This window comes from Dromiciops gliroides, chromosome 1 (assembly GCF_019393635.1).
Source record: "Dromiciops gliroides isolate mDroGli1 chromosome 1, mDroGli1.pri, whole genome shotgun sequence".
Taxonomy (NCBI): Eukaryota; Metazoa; Chordata; class Mammalia; order Microbiotheria; family Microbiotheriidae; genus Dromiciops; species Dromiciops gliroides.
Window position 1 is genome coordinate 571,329,084 of NC_057861.1, and position 20,963 is coordinate 571,350,046.

The 20,963-nt window shown below is 36.7% G+C and overlaps 1 protein-coding gene across 3 annotated transcripts in view; it reads right to left on the reverse strand.

Moving 5' to 3' along the window:
- Positions 1-20,963, reverse strand: part of DCP2 (decapping mRNA 2) — a 69,803-nt gene that overhangs the window by 14,218 nt on the left and 34,622 nt on the right. For all 3 annotated transcript variants that reach the window (XM_043977536.1, XM_043977535.1, XM_043977534.1), the window contains 4 exons: positions 20,078-20,230; positions 19,782-19,894; positions 19,590-19,697; positions 4,914-5,049 (listed from right to left, as the gene is read on the reverse strand). In XM_043977536.1, coding sequence (XP_043833471.1) covers positions 4,914-5,049; positions 19,590-19,697; positions 19,782-19,894; positions 20,078-20,230 — 510 coding nt within the window. The remainder of the gene's footprint in view (positions 1-4,913; positions 5,050-19,589; positions 19,698-19,781; positions 19,895-20,077; positions 20,231-20,963) is intronic.

The window sequence follows — 20,963 nt, forward strand, 5'->3', positions numbered from 1 at the left end:
CAAGCTGGTCTCAATTAGGTCAATAATTATGGAAATTGGGCGGAGGAAAGACATTAAACACACAGAGCTCCTGATACAGTTACCCCCCAAAAAGAGCAATAAAAGAATCCCTGGAGCAGAAAAACCCACAAAAATACAGGCTGAGATTATTTTACAACTACATATAGATTAAATGGGGCTATGCTGGGCCTCAAGTAAAGACCAACTCCACAATCACGACAACAGAGACCCCAGGCACACTGTACCAGAGGAACTTAACCCCCAGGACTCCAAATCAGCTGCAGCACCAGCATTTTCTGAAACAGAGTTTGTGGTCGGGTGAGAGGGCTGAATGGCTGGCCAGGGCAGAAAGTACAGGAGTATCAGCCAGACCTAAGAAGGAATTCAGCTGTCCCACCCCAAAGGGGAACCAGGAAGAAATCCTGAGTAGTGGGAGACCCTAAGGGGCACGGGCTTGTCGAAGCTAAAAACCACCACAGTGCTCTGCTGGCTGGTTAACTAACAAGTTGGCTTGAGGTTATCTTTGGACCAAAGAACAGGCCAGGAGAGAGAAAAACCTCTCCCTCAAACCAAAACACCTGGGACCTTCTGAAGCTGGGGACAGTAGTGTCGCCCCCCCAGTGGGGAGTTAAAAGTCAAGTAAAAGATGAGCAAGCAAAGAGAGTTCAGAACGATAGAAAGTTTCTTCAGCGACAAGGAAGATCAAGGTGCACCCTCAGAAGAGGAAAACAACCTCAGGGCCCCTACATCCAAAGCTTCCAAGAAAAAAATATGAATTGGTCCCAGGCCATGGAAGCTCTCAAAAGGGACTTTGAAGAGAAAGTAGGAGAGATAGAAGAAAGATGTAGAGAGAAGGAGGAAAGAATGGAAAGAGAAATGAGAGCCATGCAGGAAAGTCATGAGAAAAAAGTCAACAGTTTGAAAAGTCAAATGGAAAAGGAGAGAAAAGAGCTGTCTGATGAAAATAATTGCCTAAGAATTAGGATTGAACAAACAGAAGCTAGTGACATTATAAGAAAACCAAGACACAGTAAAGCAAATCCAACTGAATGAAAAAATAGAGGGCAATGTGAAATATCTCCTTGGAAAATCAGCTGACCTGGAAAATAAATCCAGGAGAGATAATTTGAAAACCATTGGACTACCTGAAAACCATGACCAAAACAAGAGTTTAGACACCATCCTCCAAGAGATTGTCAAGGAAAATTGCCCTGATATTCTAAAACCAGAAGCTAAAATAGAAATTGAAAGAATCCATCGATCATCTCCTAAAAAAGATCCCAAAAGGAAAACCTCCAGAAATATTATAACCAAATTCTAGAACTCCCAGGTCAAGGAGAAAATATTGCAAGCAGTTAGAAAAAAGGAATTCAAATACTGTGGAGCTCCAATAAGGATAAAAAAAGATCTAGCAACTTCTACATTAAAGGACTGGAAGGCATGGAATATGATATTCCAGAGGGCAAAGGAACTGGGACTACAGCCAAGAATTACATAACCAGCAAAACTGTGTATAATCTTTCAGAGGAAAAAATGGGACTTCAATGAAAAAGAGGACTTTCAGGCATTTGTGATGAAAAGACCTGAACTGAATAGAAAATTTGACTTTCAAATACAAGGCCCTGGAGAATCATAAAAAGGTAAACAGGAAAAAGAAATCATGAGGGACATTAAAAGGTTAAACTGTTTACATTCATACATGAGAAAATAATACTTCCAACTCATAAGAATTTTTTCAGCAAGGAATACACAGAGGACACAGGTCTGAACTGAATATGAAGGGATGGTATTTGTAGAGCATTTATTTTTTGTGTATCCTTGTTCTTTGTGGAGCATACACAGTGGGTTTTCTTATGTCTGGGGCCAGATTTGGGCTCTGGGCCTCCTGGGCCCAGGGCTGGTGCTTTGGGGAGAGTAGAGCAGGGGAGGGGGCAGTCAGTAGCAAAACACTTTTGAGGAGGAATAGGGTAAAAGAAGATAGAAAATAGAGTAAATATCATTAGAAGGGAATAGGATGGAGGGAAATAGTTATGATGATTGACTACAATGTCAAAATGTATGGTACCCACTATGCTGGGCTATTGTGAAGAAAATTCTTTGTCAAGTTTAAGGTACTATATAAAAGTTATGATGAACAGGATGCTATCAGAAAAACCTGGAAAGACCCACATGAACTGAAGCAGAGAGAAATGTACTGTATAAAAAACAACAGCATTAATGTAAGATGATCTGCTGGGAAGCACGTGGTTATCTTCAGCATGGTAATGATCCAATATAACTCTGAAGAACTTATGAAAATTGCAATCCATCTACAGAGAAAGAACTGATGGTATCTGAAAGCAGACTGAAACACATTTTTTTTTGACAATTCCTTAATGTGAAGTTTTGTTTCTATCTGTTTTCTCTCACAACCTAGCTAATGTAGAGTTGTTTTCCATGACTACTCATGTATTATTTATATTGAATTGCTTGAGTTCTTTGGGTGGGGGTAGGAAGGGAGGGAGAAAGAGAAGTTGGAACAAAAAGTTTTAAAAAAAAATTTGCTGTCAAAATTTGCTTTTACATGTAATTTGGAAAATTCTAAAAAATAATAGTAATTATGGAAATTAAGGTCAGGTTAGCATTTTTTGCCTGTAGAATGTAACTGTTGAGTAATCAGACCAATGATGCAAAAGGGGAGGATCCATTTGCGTTAGAGACTAGGGTTTAAAACGGGGCCTATGAGCCCCCATTCTTGGCACCCAGCTGCACACTGGGTTGCCCATTCTCGCAAGAATGACAATAAATGAGCCTTTGTCACATCACTGCTGAGTTCCAGAGAATTACTGAGCAGGAGTCATTTTCCTCACAAAGACCCTCAAATATAGAATAACATTGGTGTGACCTAAATATTGCTTTGAATGAACTCCAAATTGTTCTGAAGCTGAAACATTGAACTACCCACCAACATAAACACTGGATATTTCCATAAAACATCCTATCTTCCACATAAAAGGAAGACACTTCCCTTCCTATCCTATGATAATCACACCCTGCAACCCAACTCCCATATTCTTTCTATTACAGAACTAGAAATATAAGAGGCATATGCAACTTGCTGTTCACAGACATACAACTAATTAGTAACCACATCCAAAATGTCTTGGTTATCACTTATCTGTCCTCTCCTTTCTATTTCCACTGCCAATATGTTCAGATCTTCATTACATTTTGCCAAAATGACCTTAATAATCTTCCAACCCTGCCTCTATTCCCTCCCCACTCCATTCAAATACACACAAAGTTATCTTCTTCAGCTATAAAATTTATCCTCCCATGTGTACAAAAATATTTATAGCACTCTCTTTGTGGTGGAAAGAACTGGAAATTGAGAAGATGCCCATCAATTGGGGAATGGTTGAACAAATTGTGATAGATGAATGTAATGTAATACTATTGTGCTAAAATGAACAAGCAGATTCAGAAAAACCTGGGAAGAATTAAGTGGACTGATGCTGAGTGAAGTGAGCAGAAACAAGAGAACATTGTACACAGTAACAGCAACATTGTAACAGCTTTGATAGACTTAACTCTTCTCAGCAATGCAATGAACCAAGACAATTCCAAAGAATTCATGATGGAAAATGTTCTCTACATGCAGAAAAAGAACTGTGGAATCTAAATGCAGATTGAACCATACTATTTTTAATTGTTTTGGATTTTTTTCCTTTGTTTTCTCTCTTTTGTTCTGATTCTTCTTTCACAACATGACTAATGTGGAAATATGTTTAATGTGATTGTATATACATAACCTGTATCAGATTGCTTGCCATCTTGAGGAAGGGGGAGAAAAGGAAGTGAGGGAGAAAAATTTGTAACTCAAAATCTTATAAAAATGAATGTTGAAAACTATCTTTACATGTAACTAGAAAAAAATAAAATTCTATTAAGACTGAAAAAATATAAAATTTATCCTATTAATGATCAATTTAAAAAAATTTAATGGATTTTTATTATCTCCTGATTGACATCCAAGTTCCTTAGCTGGAAATCCAAAGCCCTCCATTATTGAGCCCTAGTCTCTCTCTTCACAAGCCTTATTGTATTTAGTTTCTAATCAAGAGCAATTCGTTTCCCAAATATATCCCAAACTTTTCTTCCTTATTTTCTCTATCAGTAATGACTTTATGCTCAACTACTGCCTCTGAAAATCCTATCCATTTCCAGCAAGGCTCATTTCAAATGCTACTACCTACACTACCTTCCTTAAAGCCCCAGAAATCAAAAATAATCCTTCCCTGTCTCCATAGCATTTTATAGGTACTTTTTGAGAGCATTTGCTACATTATCCCTTAAACTAATTTTTATATGTCATATCTCCCCCACTAAACTGCAAGTTGAGGAGTGACATAGCATATTATTCAGTTTGGATCATCTACAGTGTTCTGTATACCAGTACATATGCAGTAATACTATTGTATTACTGCAGTTAATGTTTCTTGAAATGAATTCGAGCCTATTTTATCAGCTCCCTCTCTAATTTCTGATTTTTATTCTTGAAGAAACATGTAATTAAAAGAAGAATGAAAGTGAAATTTCACAACTGTTTCATACAGGCCCATGAATCCTTAATGCCCTTCATTTGTAAAAAGTCCTTTCTGACTCATTTTCTAAATAGACCTTTCTCTCAATAGTTAGATGAACCAAAATTAAATACATGTTAATTGCCATTACTTACCTGTACTGGATCAATGATGAAAAAGTTAAGTATTAGGTATCTTCCCTGCAAACAACAGGTCACTAACATAGGAAGGCATGTCACAGCTTTGCAAATTATTTCTTTAAAGTTCATTAATTCAATAGGCCTAGGAACCAAAAGGTTCTGAAGGTCAAAGTTTCAAAGGTTTGAAAATTTCTAAATGCTGCCCACTTACCTTTGCTTTTAAAAGATCAGAAATGTCAGAATGATTATTAAATGGCTTCTGTTGCTGTGATTGCCTGTGCTTCACCCACTGGTCACCTGGTGAACTATCTGGAAACAACTGCTGGTTGTAGCGAAATTTAGATCTACTACACACACCAAAGCAGAAAAAGAAAGGAAAATTCAGGTTAAGAAAGCTTGTTTTTAGTCTGATATAAATCTATCATACATAGCAAATCAGAGGGAAAAAAGAAAAAGCATGTCAGAAAAAATTTTAATTACCTAATAAAAATTAATTTTTCAATTAAAATTAGTCTACAATTAATGATTTAAACAAATTATTGAATTAAATTAAACCATGCTCCTACATCAATACCACAGAAGAAGCACAATAGAAACTAATTTCTTTTTTTGGTTCAGACTTTCGATTTTATCAGTTTAAGGTAACTTCTAGTAAGAAAACTCCTTCTATAAGTATAAATCATCAACTGTTTTGTAACTTATAATCTTAAAGAGTTGCCTGAGATTGTTAAATGTCTTACCCAGGATCAGAAAGTGAGATCAAAACTTGAACTCAGGTCTTTTTGACTCTGAGATGAACTTTCTACTCACTATACCACACTGCCTCTCTAGTAAATAAAATTTCTAATAAATATGAAGCCCCTCCTCTTTGTGTTGCCAGAAAGAGGTATGGAGTTCCAATAAAGGCTCATAGTAAAGTCTAAGGCTACTGGGCCATGGGTTCATTTTTGTCCTCCACTGCTTTGTCCACCCCTTAAAAATAAATATTCAGAGCACAATAAAATTTAGGTTCTCTTTTATCTGGAGACAAAGTTGGTTAGAAAAGTACACACAGCAAGTAATTAATAACGTAACAGGAAAACTCTTAGTAAACCCAATGGAGGAAGTAGAGAGGGGATAAATTCACCAGCTTCCAGTTGCAACAACAGTCAAAATTACATCCAGATATATCTTCCTTAAGTAGATCAGTGATCCAGACACAATTCCAATTGCTCATGATTATGCTCAATTCAGGAGTGGTGCAGTGCTGGGTCTGGAGTCAGGAAGACCTGGGTTCAGATCCAGCTTCATACACTTCATACACCAGCTGTCTGACCCTGGGTTAAGTCACTTAACCCTGTTTGCTCAGTTTCGTCATCTATAAGATGAGCTAGAGAAGAAAATGGCAAACTACTCCAGTATCTTGGCCAAGAAAACTGCAAAAGGGGTCAAAAAGAATCAGACATGACTAAAAAGGACTAAATAACAACAACAAAAAATGTCCAGTTTGGGGTGTAGGAACCCTTCACTTGCAATCTGCTGTCTTCTAAAGATGTTCATATATGCAATCCTAGACATCTTTTCTCCCCTTGGGGCTCAAAAGTTCCCAAGTTTCCTCTGTCCCGCTTTCACCCTCTATATCTATATCTATATACCCCCTTATTTGTGAGCATAAGCCAAGGATCTGAAATAGCAATCTTTTTTTCTCAGTAAATACTCCTTTATTTAAAATTTTGAGTTCCAAATTTTATCCCTCCCCCTACTCCTCTCCCTGTGGTGGCAAGCAATCAGATATAGGTTATACATGTGCAAGTATGTAAAACATTGCCATGTTAGTCATTTTGTATAAGAAAATTTGAATAAAAGGGAAAAAAAGAAAGTGAAAAATAGCATGCTTAAGTCTGTGTCCAATCAATCAGTTCTTTCTTTGGAGGTGGATAGTATGTTTCATCATTAGTACTTTGGATCATAGTATTGCTGAGAATAGTTAAGTCATTCACAGTTCTTCATCAAACTGCTGTCACTGTACAGTATTCTCTTGGTTCTGCTCACTTTACTATACATCATTTCATACAAGTCTTTAGAACATCCTGCTTGTCATTTCTTAGCAGAATTACATTCCATCACCATCATACACCACAGCTTGTTTAACCATTCCCCAATTCCTTTGATTTCCAATTCTTAGCCACTCCAAAAAGAGCTACCATAAATATTATTGGACAAATAGGTCATTTACTCTTTTCAGGGATGTCTTTGGATATCCCAAAGACCTAGCAGTCTTTGCTGGATCAAAGGGCATACCTAGCAATCTTTTGCTTCACTCCCTATAGTCTCTCACTTAATGACCTCATTAACTCATGTAGTAGTAACTGCAGCGAGCATTTCTACAGTACTTTAAGGGTTGCCAGGAGGCAACTGGACACTGGGCCTGGAGTTGGGAAGACCTAAGTTCAAATCCAGACTCAGACACTCACTAGATGTGTGACCCTGGGCAAGTCATTAAGCTGTCTGCCTTAATCTATTAGAGAAGGAAATGGCAAACCACTCCAATAGTTTGCCAAGAAAATCTCATATGGTGTCATAAAGAGTTGGGAATGACTGGACAACAGTAACAAAAGTAGTTTAGAACCATCTCATTTTAACCTATCTCTATGTGTATGTATGCATATACTATGTATATGTATATGTCCAACTCTAGTCACTGATCTATAAATCTAGTTCTATCTCTCTTTTGAGCTACAGTCATGCATCACCAACTGCTTATCAGAAATTTCAAACTGGATATTCCACAGGCATACCAAACATGTCTAAAACCAAATTCAACTTTACCTCCTACTCACCCCACATATCCAATCAATTGCCATATCTTAAAATTTCTACCTTCACAAGTTACTTTCTCTCCCTTCTAACAGCCACTTTCCTAGTTTTTTGTTTTGTTTTGTTTGGTGGGGCAATGAGGGTTAAGTGACTTGCCCAGGGTCACACAGCTAGTAAGTGTCTAGTATCTGAGGCTGGATTTGAACTCAAGTCCTCCTGAATCCAGGGCCGGTGCTTACTACCCTAGTTTAGGCCCTCATCATTTATACTATTTGTCTTTCTGCATAGTTTCTCTCTACAACATATTTCACAGTTCACAAGTCTGACCATGTAACTACTCTGTTCAATAAATTCAGTTGCTCCCTATCATGACTAGACTCAAATATAAATTCTTCTATTTGCATTTCAAATTTTTCACAATCTAGTCCTCCTCAACATTTTCAGTCTTCTTAGATAGATATCAATCCCCTTTATGCATGTGTTTCCTATGCATAACTTTATTTCCGGCCTCTAGGCCTTTGTTCTGACAGACTCAATGCCTGGAATGCATTCCCTCCTCATCTCTGCCTCTTAAAGTCCCTGGCTTCCTTCAAGACTCACTTCAACATCACCAGATTCTACACAGATTCCTCATGATTGATTACCTAAGAATAGATAGTGGAAAAAGCATTGGACTTGAGAGTCAGAAAAACCCGAGTTTCAATCCCACGTTAGGTATTTACTTGCTGTATGACCCTCAGCAAGTCAGTTCCCTCCCTCAGCTTCAGTTTCCTGGGGAAAGTAATAGCACCTACCTGTTAAGGCTAAAATTCTAACTAGTCTGTCTAAAATATCTAATGAGTGGTCGCCAATAAATTATAAGCTTTAGCAAGAGTTAGACTTTTAAGCATTTATTAAGGAGAATAAAAATTTGGTAAAGAGAGAGAGAAGGGCCTATATTCATCTATCTATTAAAGGGAGAGCACATTACTAGCTCCGCTCTCTGCCAGAGTCCACAGGAAAGAGCGAGTCAGAGCGCCAGGCTCCCCCTTCTTCCTCCCACAAGCAAACATCACTTCCTGACACCAAAGAAAAGATGCATGGTCTTGCCCTCAAAGACCTTCACCTCATGGCAGAGCTTTTCTACAGTAAGTCTCCAGCAGGTGGCGTCATTCCAATCATTACATACCTCACAGCATTGTTATGAGGATCATATCGTCCCAATCAGTCAACAAACACTATGTGTCAGGCACTATTTTGGGAATACAAAGAAAGACAAAAACACGGTTCCTTCTCTCATAGACCCCACATTCTAATGGAGGAGACAGTATAAAATTACCTGTGTACATAAAAGATAGAGTAAATGGAAGGTAAGGGACAGGAAGAGTGGGAGAAATGTGACTGGAAAAGGCCTCCTCCAGAAGACAGGATTTGACCTGAGTCTCAAAGGAAACAAAGGGAAGCTAGAAGCTAGAAGGAAGGTAGAGCATGCCAGGCAAGGGGAATAGCTAGTGCAAATGCAGTGTGGAGATGGAGTGTCATAAAGTATGTATAGCAAACTTTCCAAAGCTATAAAAATGGTACCTTCTCCTCTTCAAAAACTGCCTTGTAACTATTCTGTATATACCTATGTTTGGCTCCCCTGATAGAATTTAAGCTCCTTGAAAGCAGGGACTTTCTTGGCTTTTGTCATTGTATTCCCAAGTCTAGTATTGTGCCTAGCACAGAAAGGACTTAAAATGTTTGTTCAGAGTGGATTATTTGTTTTCCTTCTGTAGCTTTATCATAAAATGTTAGGTAACTTTATTTTGTTAAAAGACTGTGTTGGCCTCTTTCTATGGTAGGAAAGGATTGGGAGAAGCTGCATTACTTTCTCTTATTACAAAAAAATATTATTAATATATTTATGTTTGACACTCAAGACACATCCCAAATACTCCACAGAGTATATCCCCTGATGTGAATTAAGGACCTGAGTTCAAATCCAACACCAGACATTTGACACTTACTAGCTGGCAAATCACTTAACCCTCACTGCCCTGCAAAAAAAAGAAAAAAGATGCAAAAAGAGTTAAGTCCAAATGCTAGTGTGTGTCTGTGTATATATGTATATTTTTATATATGTATATTTTGTATATATGTATATAAAAATATACATATCACTTTAACTTTTAGATAGTTTACCAATTTCATACAGAAAGTATGTTTGCTTTAAATTAATTAATTTGGTACAAATATTGTCCCAAATTTTATTGTCGTTTATTGGCGTAATGACTAGTGTAGTCATTATATCTCTTGTCCTTTTACCTCTACAACTATACTCTCCATCCAAGTTTTCCCATGTTTCTGTGAATTGTACATGGCACAAAAATAATCTGTTACACATTCATATTCCATTAGTATAGCCATTCCCCAATAATTTATCCCTTTCTATTAGCTATTACAATTAGTGCTGTTCTGAATGAATATTTTTGTGCACTGAGTCTTTTAGTGCTGTCAACCTTCTTTGAGATAATCACAACAGTGGAATCTCTGGATCAAAGAAAAGGAACAGCTTATTAATTTTTCCTACATAATTGTAAGTTCATTTTTAGAATAATTAGACCCACTCACAGCTCCAAATGCAGTGAATTAGTAACCCTGTCCAGGATAGTGAAGCTATTCCATATGAAACTCATACCATGTGCAGATTGCTAGAAGGGAATGGCCATATTTATTAATCTGGAGAAGAAAAGATTTAGAGGGGACATGATAGCTAAGCTGTTCAAATATGTGAAAAGTTGTCAGGTGGAAGATGTAAGATTAAATTTGGACCTAGAGGGCAGAATCAGGAGCAATTTACATAAGTTAAAAAGAGGGAAACAGGCTTGATGTCAGGAAAAACTTCTTAACAATGTGAGTTGTCAAAAATAGAATAAGTTACTATAAGAAGTGGTAGGTTCTACTTTCTTGAAGTTTTTCAAGCAAAGACCTGAACTTCAAACAAAGTGATCATTCAGATCACTTGTTGGGCATACTAGAGATTCTGTTCTGCTACATGTTACATTAAATGGTCACTAAAGTCCCCATCAACTCTCAAAATCCTGCAATTTTGTCTTCTCGTAGCCCTTCCAGAACTGATGTTTTCTATCTTTTCCCATTTTTTTTTTTTACTCATTTCACTTAACATTTTAAGTGAAACCTGAGTTATCTCAATTTGTACTTCTGTGATTTTTAGTTATTCTGAACAGATTTTCAGATGGCTGGTGCTAATGAGTATTTCTTCTTTTGAGAACTATATTTTCAGACCACTTATTGGGAATCACTTCTAATATTATATTTTATTCAACTTCCTATAGATTTTGGTTGTCAAACTTTTATTAGAGAATCCAAACAATCTTTGGATTCAAAGATTGTTTTCCGTGCCTTCTATCCTTTCTTTTTATTCTAGTTGCATTTCCTTTTTGATTGAAAATTTATTCAGTATACAAACAAGGTAGTAATAAAACTGCTCTATTTGCTTATGGGACCTTACCATACCTTACCTTACTTGGTTTGTTTTACTTTGTACACTTAAAAAGGTTTAACTGATGCCAGGTATGGGGGGATAGGGGGCCATCAGGAGGAAAAGTATCCCCATAACACTCACACACAAACATTAGCAATCTCTCTCTCTCTCCACCCCCCCCTTTCCTCTCCCTCCCTCCCTCCCTCCCAGGGTCACAGAGCTAGTGTCAAGTGTCTAAAGCCAGATTTGAACTCAGATCCTCCTGACCCCAGGGCTGGTGCTCTATCCACTGCGTGACCTAGCTGCCCCAGTAATCTCTTATAACAAAACAGATCAGCAAAATATTGGCCCTATCTTAATCACCTCTCTTCTAAGAAGTAGAAGGTATGTTTGTTTCATCATCAGTTTTTTTGAAGTCACTATCATTTGCAGCTTTCATCTGAGTTCTAGTTCTCAGATCTTTCAAAGTAGTTTTTATTCACATTAGGGTAAAAAGGAAGAATGGCCAGAACAATGAGCTATGTAAACTAAAGGTAAGATACCACAAGAAATCCCAATTTGTGGCTTTATGTAACATGAATTATGTCATTTCAGCAAACAATGACCTAAAGCATTGTTTCAGAAAACTGTATTAATAATAAGTAAATATAAGTAAATTACAAAAAAAATTGCACTTTAAAAAATTGTGCTTTAGAAATATTGCCATGTTTCTCTCCAGAAAAGGGTGTTCGTTCTTAAGTTACTTTGTGTCATGGAATCTTCTTGCAATTTGGTGAAGCCTAATGCATAAAATAAAATACACAGAAATACAAAATAAATTAATTACATTGAAATACAGTTAGCAAATTTTTTGTTAAAGATCCCAAGTTAAGAACCCCTCCTTTAAAGAGAATCATGTCGGGCAGCTAGGTAGCGCAGTGGATAAAGTACTGGCCTTGGATTCAGGAGGACCTGAGTTCAAATCCAGCCTCAGACACTTAACTAGCTGTGTGACCCTGGGCAAGTCACTTAACCCTCACTGCCCTGCAAAAAAAAAAAAAAAAAAAGAGAGAATCATGTCACATGCTTTTAATACAATACCAGAGGGAAAGATATTAACTTTCCAGATCTCTCCCCATGATCCCTTCAAATAGCTCCAAATACTGCCATGAGACCCTGGAGCAGCAGAACCAACAAAAGGACAGGATGAGATCATTTGCCAGGCAAAGACAGCTTAGAAAGGCAGGAAAGGTCTGTTGTACCAAGGTGAGAGTGGAGCCCAGACCCAGGCCATGCTGACACAGATCTAGCCCCAGGCAGGCCTCACCAGAGAAACAGCCTCCAGAGCCTCTGAATCAGCTGCAGCAGTGGCTACTTCTGGAACTCAGATCAGTCTAGTGAAGGGAATTGAACTGTTGGCCTGGGGGAAGATTGCAGGGGTCTCCACTGGCACTGAGGTGGAACTCTGTTGTGCTGCCCGTGCTTAGAAGTAGGAAGCAGCCTAGAGTAGTGGGCCCAGGTGGGGGAGGGGTGCAGGCACACCTGAGCATGCAACCAAAGTGAAACAGAAATCTGTTCCTGGGTTAAAGAGCAAGAAGGTCTGTGGTTACTTACAGACCAGAGCACAGGCCAGGGGAGTGCAGAATGTGTTCCTCCTTAAATCATACCATGTGGAACCCCCTGAAGCTTGGGACAGCACGTCCTGGAAGCAGTGCCCCACTTTAAGGACTTAACAGTCAAGGAATGGGCTGGCAAAATGAGCAGATAGCAAAAGTTACTAACCCTAGAAAGTTTCCTTGGTGACAAGGAAGATCAAAATATACCCTCAGAAGAAGATAACAAAGTCAAAGCTCCTACATCCAAAGCTTCCAAGAAAAATATGAATTGATCTCAGACCATTAGATAAGATCAAAAAGGACTTTGAGGATACGGTAAGAGAGGTAGAGGAAAAAATGGAAAGAGAAGTGAGAGTGATACAGGAGGGTCATGAAAAAAAGTCAACAGCTTGAAAAGTCAAATGGAAAAGCTCTGTGAAGAAAATAATTGCCTAAGAATTAGGATTGAGCAAATGGAAGCTAATGACTTTATGAGAAATCAAGACACAATAAAGCAAATCCAAATGAATGAAGAAATAGAGGGCAATGTGAAATATCTCCTTGGAAAAACAGCTGACCTGAAAAATAGATCCAGGAGAGAATCTGAAAATTAATGGACTACCTGAAAGCCATGATCAAAAAAGGAGCTTAGACATCATCTTCCAAGAAACTGTTGGAGAAAATTGCCCTGATATTCTGGAAAGAGAAAGTAAAATAGAAATTGAAAGAATCTACCTATCACCTCCTGAAAGAGATCCCAAAATGTAAACTTCCAGGAATGTTTTAGCCAAATTCCAGAGCTGCCAGGTCAAGGAGAAAATATTGTAAGCAGCCAGAAAGATACAATTCAAGTACTGTGGAGCCAGTAACACAAGATCTAGCAGCTTCTACATTAGAGGATCATAGGGCTTGGAATATGATATTCCAAAGGGCAAAGAAACTGGGATTACAACCAAAAATCACCTACCCAGCAAAACTGATTATAACCTTTCAGGGGAAAAAATGGCAATTCAATGAAACAGAAGACTTTCAGGCATTCGTGATGAAAAGACTTGAACTGAATAGAAAATCTGACTTTCAAACACAAGACCCTAGAAAAGCATCAAAAGGTAAACAGGAAAAAGAAATCATGAGGTTAAAAGGTTAACATTAAAAGGTTTACATTCCTACATGGGAAGATGATACTTCTAACTCATAAGAATTTTCTCATTAGTGCAGCTGAATGGAATATACTTAGGGCACAGGTGTGAGTTGAATATGAAGAGATATTTAAAGCCTTTTTTTTTGGTGGGGCAGTTGGGATTGGGTGGCTTGCCTAGGGTCCCATAGCTGGTGAGTGTCAGGTGTCTGTGGCCCGATTTGGGCTTGGGTCCTCCTGGGTCCAGGGCTGGTACTTTGTCCACTGTGCCACCTAATGGCCCCATGTTGATATCTTTTAAAAATTAAATTAAGGGGGAAGAGGAATGCACTGGGAGAAAGGGAAAGGGAGAAATGGAATGGGGTGAAGTACCTCATATAAAAGAAGCAAGAAAAAGCATATGGAGTGGAGGGGAAGATGGGTGAGGTGCAAGAGAGTGAATGAGCCTTACTCTCATCAGAACTGACTCAAAGAGGGAATAACATACACATTCAATTGGGTATAGTAATATATCTTTCCTTGTGGGAAAGTGGGAGAAGGGAATAAGGGGAGAGGGGTGAAGGGAGAGCAGATTGGGGGAGGGAGCAGTCAGAAGCAAAACACTTTTGAGGAGGAATAAGGTAAAAGAAGATAGAAAATAAATATCAAGGTCAGGAAATAGGATGGAGGGCAATACAACAACTATATGCAATAATATCTGTGAAAAGAACTTAAAGCAAGTTTCTCTAAAAGGCCTCAGTTCTCAAATATATAGAGAATTGAGTCAAATTTGTTAAAATGAGAGCCATTCCCAAATTGATAGATGATAAAAAGACATGAAGTTTTCAGATGAAATAATCAAAGGCATATATATAGACATATGGAAAAAATGCTCTAACTCACTACTGGAGAGTAGTGATTGGAGAAATTCAGGTCAAACTAATTCTGGGTACTACCTCATACCTATTAGATTAGATAATAGGACAGCAGAGGAAAATGACAAATGTTGTGGGGGATATAGGGGAAACGAGACATTAATACACAAAGTTGTAAACTGATTCAAACATTCTGTAGAGAAATTTGGAACTATGGCTAAGGGGCTATAAAACCATGCATACATTGCAAACCATGCAATACCACTACTAGGTTGGTACCCTAAAAGATATTTTTTAAAAAAGTTGAATTCAAAATTGGGGTGATGCCCATCACTTGGTGAAAGGTTGAACAAATTGTGGGATGAGATTAGGATGGAACACTATTGTGCTGTAAGAAATGATGAGCAGTTTACTATTAGAAGAACTTATGAAAAATGTAACCCATCTACAGAGAAAGAACTGAATACATATTGAAGTACAATTTTTTTTGTTAGTTCCTCTTTCTAAAGTTATTTTGTCTGTTTTCTTTCACAACCTGTCTAACGTGGAAATGTTTTGCATGACTGCACATGTATAACATATTGAATTATTTGAGTTCTTAAGAGGGGTTGGGGAGGGAGGGAGGAAGACAATTTGAAAATTTCTTTAACTTGGGAAAAATCCTTAATTAATCAATTAATTAATTAATTAAAAGCTTTTAAAAAACCCCAATACCAGATTGATTGGAGAAATGCAAATTAAAACAATCACCTCACACCTATGAAATAGGTGCTAATATGAAAGAAAAAATAATAAATGTTGGAGGGGATGTGGGAAAATTGGGACACTAATGCATAGTTGTTGAAGTTGTGAACTGATCCAATCATTTAAAACCATGCATACCCTTTGACCCAGCAATAGCACTAATAGGTGTATATTTCAAAGAGATCAAGGAAAAAGAAAAAGGAAACTGACGGGATATCCATCAATATTGTTCAATGAAGAACTGTATGCTATTCTCAGAAATACAATGATCCAAGGCTAATTAGGACTACTTAAGTCCAAAGGACTAATGATGAAGCATACCATCTGCCTCTAGAGAAAGAACTGATATTGACTGAATACAGACTGAAGCAAGCCATCTTTTTTTTTAAATGAATGCTAAACCATTTAATTTTTAATTTTTGATTTTTTTTAATTAAAACAAATTTTTTTGCAGGGCAATGAGGGTTAAGTGACTTGCCCAGGGTCACAAAGCCAGTAAGTGAGGCCGGATTTGAACTCAGGTCCTCCTGAATCCAGGGCCAGTGCTTTATCCACTGCGCCACCTAGCTGCCCCCCCATCTGAGTCTTCTTAAACAAAATAACTAGCATGGAAATGTTTTGCATAATTGCACATGTATAACATATATCTGACTGCTTATATTCTTGGGGTAAACTGGAATTAAATTTAGAACTCAACACTTAAAATTAAAATGTTTTAAAAATTGCAGAAAAAAAAACAAATCTCTGAGCACAATCTTGCACAATCAAGCCCTTAGGCTTGATTCACTGAAAGGCTGATGGATCAGGTTTTCTCCTCACTTACTTGAATTATGTTTTGGGTTGATTAATAAATCTGATTTGATCATTTTTTTTTAAGTGTGAAGAGTACTAAGAGTGAGGTGCACAGCCAAGATGGCAGAGTGAAGGCAGGAACTTACCTGAACTCTTCCAACATTCCCTTCCAAACAACTTTAATTTTTTAACTGTGATACTGGCATGGTGGCTCAAAGAGGGAATAATATAAATACTCAGGTGGGTATATAAATCTAGCTTACCCTAGAGGGAAACAGATGGGGAAGGGAACAAGAGAAAGAGAAGGAAGGAAGTAGGCACTGATAGAAAGGAGGGCAGATTAAGGAAGGCAGTGGTAACAAGAAACACACACTTTTGAAAAGTGACAGGGAGAAGGGAGAGAAGGATAAATGGGGGAAAATGGGAGGAAGAGAAATACACAGAAATTATAACTGTGAATCTGAATGGGATTTTACTCACTCATAAAACAAAAGCAGATAACAGAATGGATTAAAAAACAGAATCTAACATGTTGTTTACAAGAAAAACATTTGAAACAAAGAGACAATCACAGAGAATAAAAATAAGGAGTTGGAGGAGAATCCATTATGCATCAGCTGAGGTAAAAAAAAGCAAAGGCAGGAATCATGATCAAAGCAAAACAAAAACCAGTCTAATTAAAAGACATAAACAGGGAAATTATATTTTCTTAAAGGTGTCATGGATAATGAAATCATATCAGTATTAAACATATGCAATAAATGATATAGCATCTAAATAATTAAAGTAAAAGTTGAATGAGTTACAGGAAGAAATAGCATAACATAATAGTATACTAGTGGGGTAACTAAACTTTTCCTTCTCAGACCCAGATATATTTAATCATAAAATAAAGATGAAAGAAGTTAAGGAGATGAGTAGAATTTTTTTAAAGTTCAATATGATATACTAGCTGTGTGACCCTGGGCAAGTCACTTAACCCCAATTGCCTCACTAAAAAAAAAAATAATAATAAAAAGTTCAATATGATAGATCTCTGTAGAAAAATGGATTGGAATAGAAAGGAATATATCTTTTCTCAGCTATACATGGAACTTTCACAAAAATTAACCATGGGGGCAGCTAGGTGGCACAATGGATAAAGCACCAGCCCTGGATTCAGGAGGACCTGAGTTCAAATCCGGCCTCAGACACTTGACACTTACTAGCTGTGTGACCCTGGGCAAGTCACTTAACCCCAATTGCCTCAAAAAAAAAACAAACAGTACACAAAAATTAACCATGTATTAGGGCATTAAAACTTAATGATCAGGGGAAGCTAGGTGGCACAGTGGATAAAGCACTGACCTTGGATTCAGGAGGACCTGAGTTCAAATCCGGCCTCAGACACATGACACTAGCTGTGTGACCCTGGGCAAGTCACTTTACCCTCATTGCCCACGTAAAAAAACAAAACAAAACAAAATAAAAAAAAACAATGATCAAATGCAGAAAAGCAGAATTATTTAAAGCATCCTTTTCAGACATACTGCAATAAAAATTAAATTCAGTAAAAGGTTACAGAAAGATAGATTAAAAATTAATTGCAAACTAAATAATCTAATCTTCAAGAATGAGTGGGCCAAACAAAAAAAATCATAGAAACAATCACTAAAGATAATGACAACAATAAGACAACATATGACAATTTAGGGAATCAACCAAAGCAGAACTTAAAGGAAAACTTATCTCTAAAAACTTAGAAAAATCAACAAAATAGGGGCGGCTAGGTGGCACAGTGAATAAAACACTAGCCCTGGATTCAGGAGGACCTGAATTCAAATCTGACCTCAGACATCTGACACTATTAGCTGTGTGACCCTGGGCAAGTCACTTAACCCTCACTGCCCCACCCCACCCCCCAAAATCAACAAAATAGATAAAGCTTAATGAATTGGGCATGCAATTAAAAAACTAGAATAAGAACAAATTAAAAATACTGAATTAAACAACAAACTGGAAATCCTAAAAATCAAAGGAGAGATTAATAAAAATAATTGTAGACAATATAAAATATTTGGAAGTCTACCTGCCAAGGCAAACCAAGGAGCTATTTGAACACAATTATAAAACACTTTTCACACAAATAAAATCAGATCTAAACAAATGGACAAATAACAATTGCTAATATAATACATGTATAAAAAATATATAATATAATGTGCTAATATAATACAAATGATAATTCTATTCTCCCTAAATTTATTATTCAGTGCTATACCAAAGTACCAAAAAATTATTTCATAGACCTAGAAAAAATAATAACAAAATTCATCTGGAAGAACAAAAGGTCAAGAATATTGAGGGGATTAATGAAAAAAATTCAAAGGAAGGTGGCCTATCTGTACAGATCTAAAACTGTATTATAAAGCAGCAGCCATCAAAACTATTTGGTATTGGCTAAGAAATAGAGTGATGGATCAGTGAAATAGATCAGGCATACAAAACATAGTAGTAAATGAATATAGCAATCTCCTTTTCGATAAACCGAAAGATGCTAGCCTCTACTATTTGAAAAAAACTGCTGGGAAAACTGGAAAATAATATGGCAGAAACTAGGCATAGACTAACATCTCATAACATTTACCAAAGTAAAGTCAAAATGGGTAAATAAAGGCATACCATAGGCAAATTAGAAAAGGAAGGAATAATTTATTTGTCAGATATATGGAGAGGGGGAGAATTTAGGCCCAAAGATTACATTATGAAAAGAGAACATTATGAAATGCAAAATGGATCAATTTGAATACATTAAATTAAAACGAGTTTGCACAAACAAAATGAATGTAACCAAGATGAGAAGGAAAGCAGAAAGCTGGGAAACAATTTTTACAGCTAGTGCTTCTGTTAAAGTTTATAGTTTTTAAACAAGGTATTATTGATCTATAGAAAAGTAGGCTAAAATTACACTTTGAGGAACAGTAAAATCCTAAGTTATATCAAATTTTTTATTAGCTAATACAAACTTAGAAAACAAAAGTAGAGCATTTCCAAATTTTTTTTACTACCTGAATCAAACAGATTTGTATTCTACAGATTACAAGTGATTACCATGAGAACAAAACCTCAGAAAACAAGATTGTTCCATTCCTAGTAGCATCTATTCATCTTAACTTAAATTTGCCACACTCTAAACAAGCCTAAAGCCTACAATTAATCTTTGTTATCTCATCAAAGTTATTAGCAACCCTTTTATAATGTTAAAGAAAACTCAAGGACTATTTTTCTAGTCATAAAAGGACAATGAATAGATAGAGACTCATCATCCTGAATTTAAATCCAGCAAGTTATTTAACCCTGTTTTGCCTCAGCTACTCATCTGCAAAATGGGCTAAGAACTGAAATGGCAAACCACTTCAGTATCTATGCCAAGTAAACCCCAAATGGGGTCACAAAGAGTTGGACACAACTAAAACAACCAAAGAACAATGGCAAGAAATGTTAAACTATCAAAAACAAGAGTCATATAAATATGCTTCCTTACCTCATTTTCTCCACACTAGGTTTAACTGGTGTCCCACTAGCTGAGGAAAAACCATTATCACTGTCTGATGAATCCCCAAACCTTCGAGAAATCCAGTCCCTTAGTGGCCTGTCAAAGTAATTTTAGCTTTTAATCTTTCAGTTATTAGAATTATAGCTTGTAAAGCCTGTATTTCAAGTACCAAAAACATACTTGATAAACGGAATGGCCATGAAGAACTTGTTAGGTGCCAAACCAAGTTTTGACTTTGGGGTCATGTCATTTCTATGGCAGGGTAATTTCTCAATTGAGAACCAATCAATATTCTGAAAAAGAGTAAAAAAAAAATCCTTAATAAACCAAATATTATGTTAATAAACCAAAGAGAGCTGAGACTGAAGGAGTAGTACCAAGCTAGTTTGCTAATTTTTAGCTTAAAGTAATCCAGCACCCTTTGCACTTTTTAACTACTTTGTGTAGAAACATAAATGTTTTCACTTGTTATATACCCGAATCTCTCTTCTGGTTTTGGGGTTGAATTTTGTATCTTTTGGAATTCCTGGGATGATGTACAAACGAGCTAGCTGGTCATTGATTCTCAGTTCAATGTAATCATCCTTGCAAATGTAATCTCTGATATCAAAACCAGTTTCTTCAAAGACCTAAAAGTTAAAAAATTTAGAAATATATTAATTCAACCATAAGACATTTTATAAAAATTATTCATTTTATAAACAAAATAATTACAAAATAATGCTTTTTAAAAATGTAAAACATTACTTTATTAGTAATTTTGTATAAGAAAACTTAATAAAAGAAAATAAAAGGAAAGTGAAAAATAGCATGCTTCAGTCTGTGTTCAATCGGTAGCAGTTCTTCCTTTGAAAATGGATAGTATGCGGGATAGCTAGGGAGCGCAGTAGCACCGGCCCTGGAGTCAGGAGGACCTGAGTTCAAATCCGGCCACAGACACTTGACACAAAATTCTGTGTGACCCTGGGCAAGTCACTTAACCCCAAATGCCTCACCAAAAAAAGAAAAGAAAAGAAAATGGACAGTATGCTTCATCATTAGTCCTTTGGGATTGTCTTGGATCACTGAATTAATGAGAATAGAGGTCATTCACAGTTCATCAAACAATATTGCTGTCACTGTGAATAACATTCTCCTGGTTCTGTTCTTTACTATACATCAGTTTATATAAGTCTTTCTAGGCCCTTCTGAAATCATCCTGCTTGTCCTTTCTTATAGTACAATAATATTTCATCACCATCATTTACAATAGCTTGTTTAGCCATTCCCCAATTGATGGGCTTCTGATAATGCTTTTTTTTTTTTTTTTTTTTTTTTTTTTTAGTGAGGCAATTGGGGTTAAGTGACTTGCCCAGGGCCACA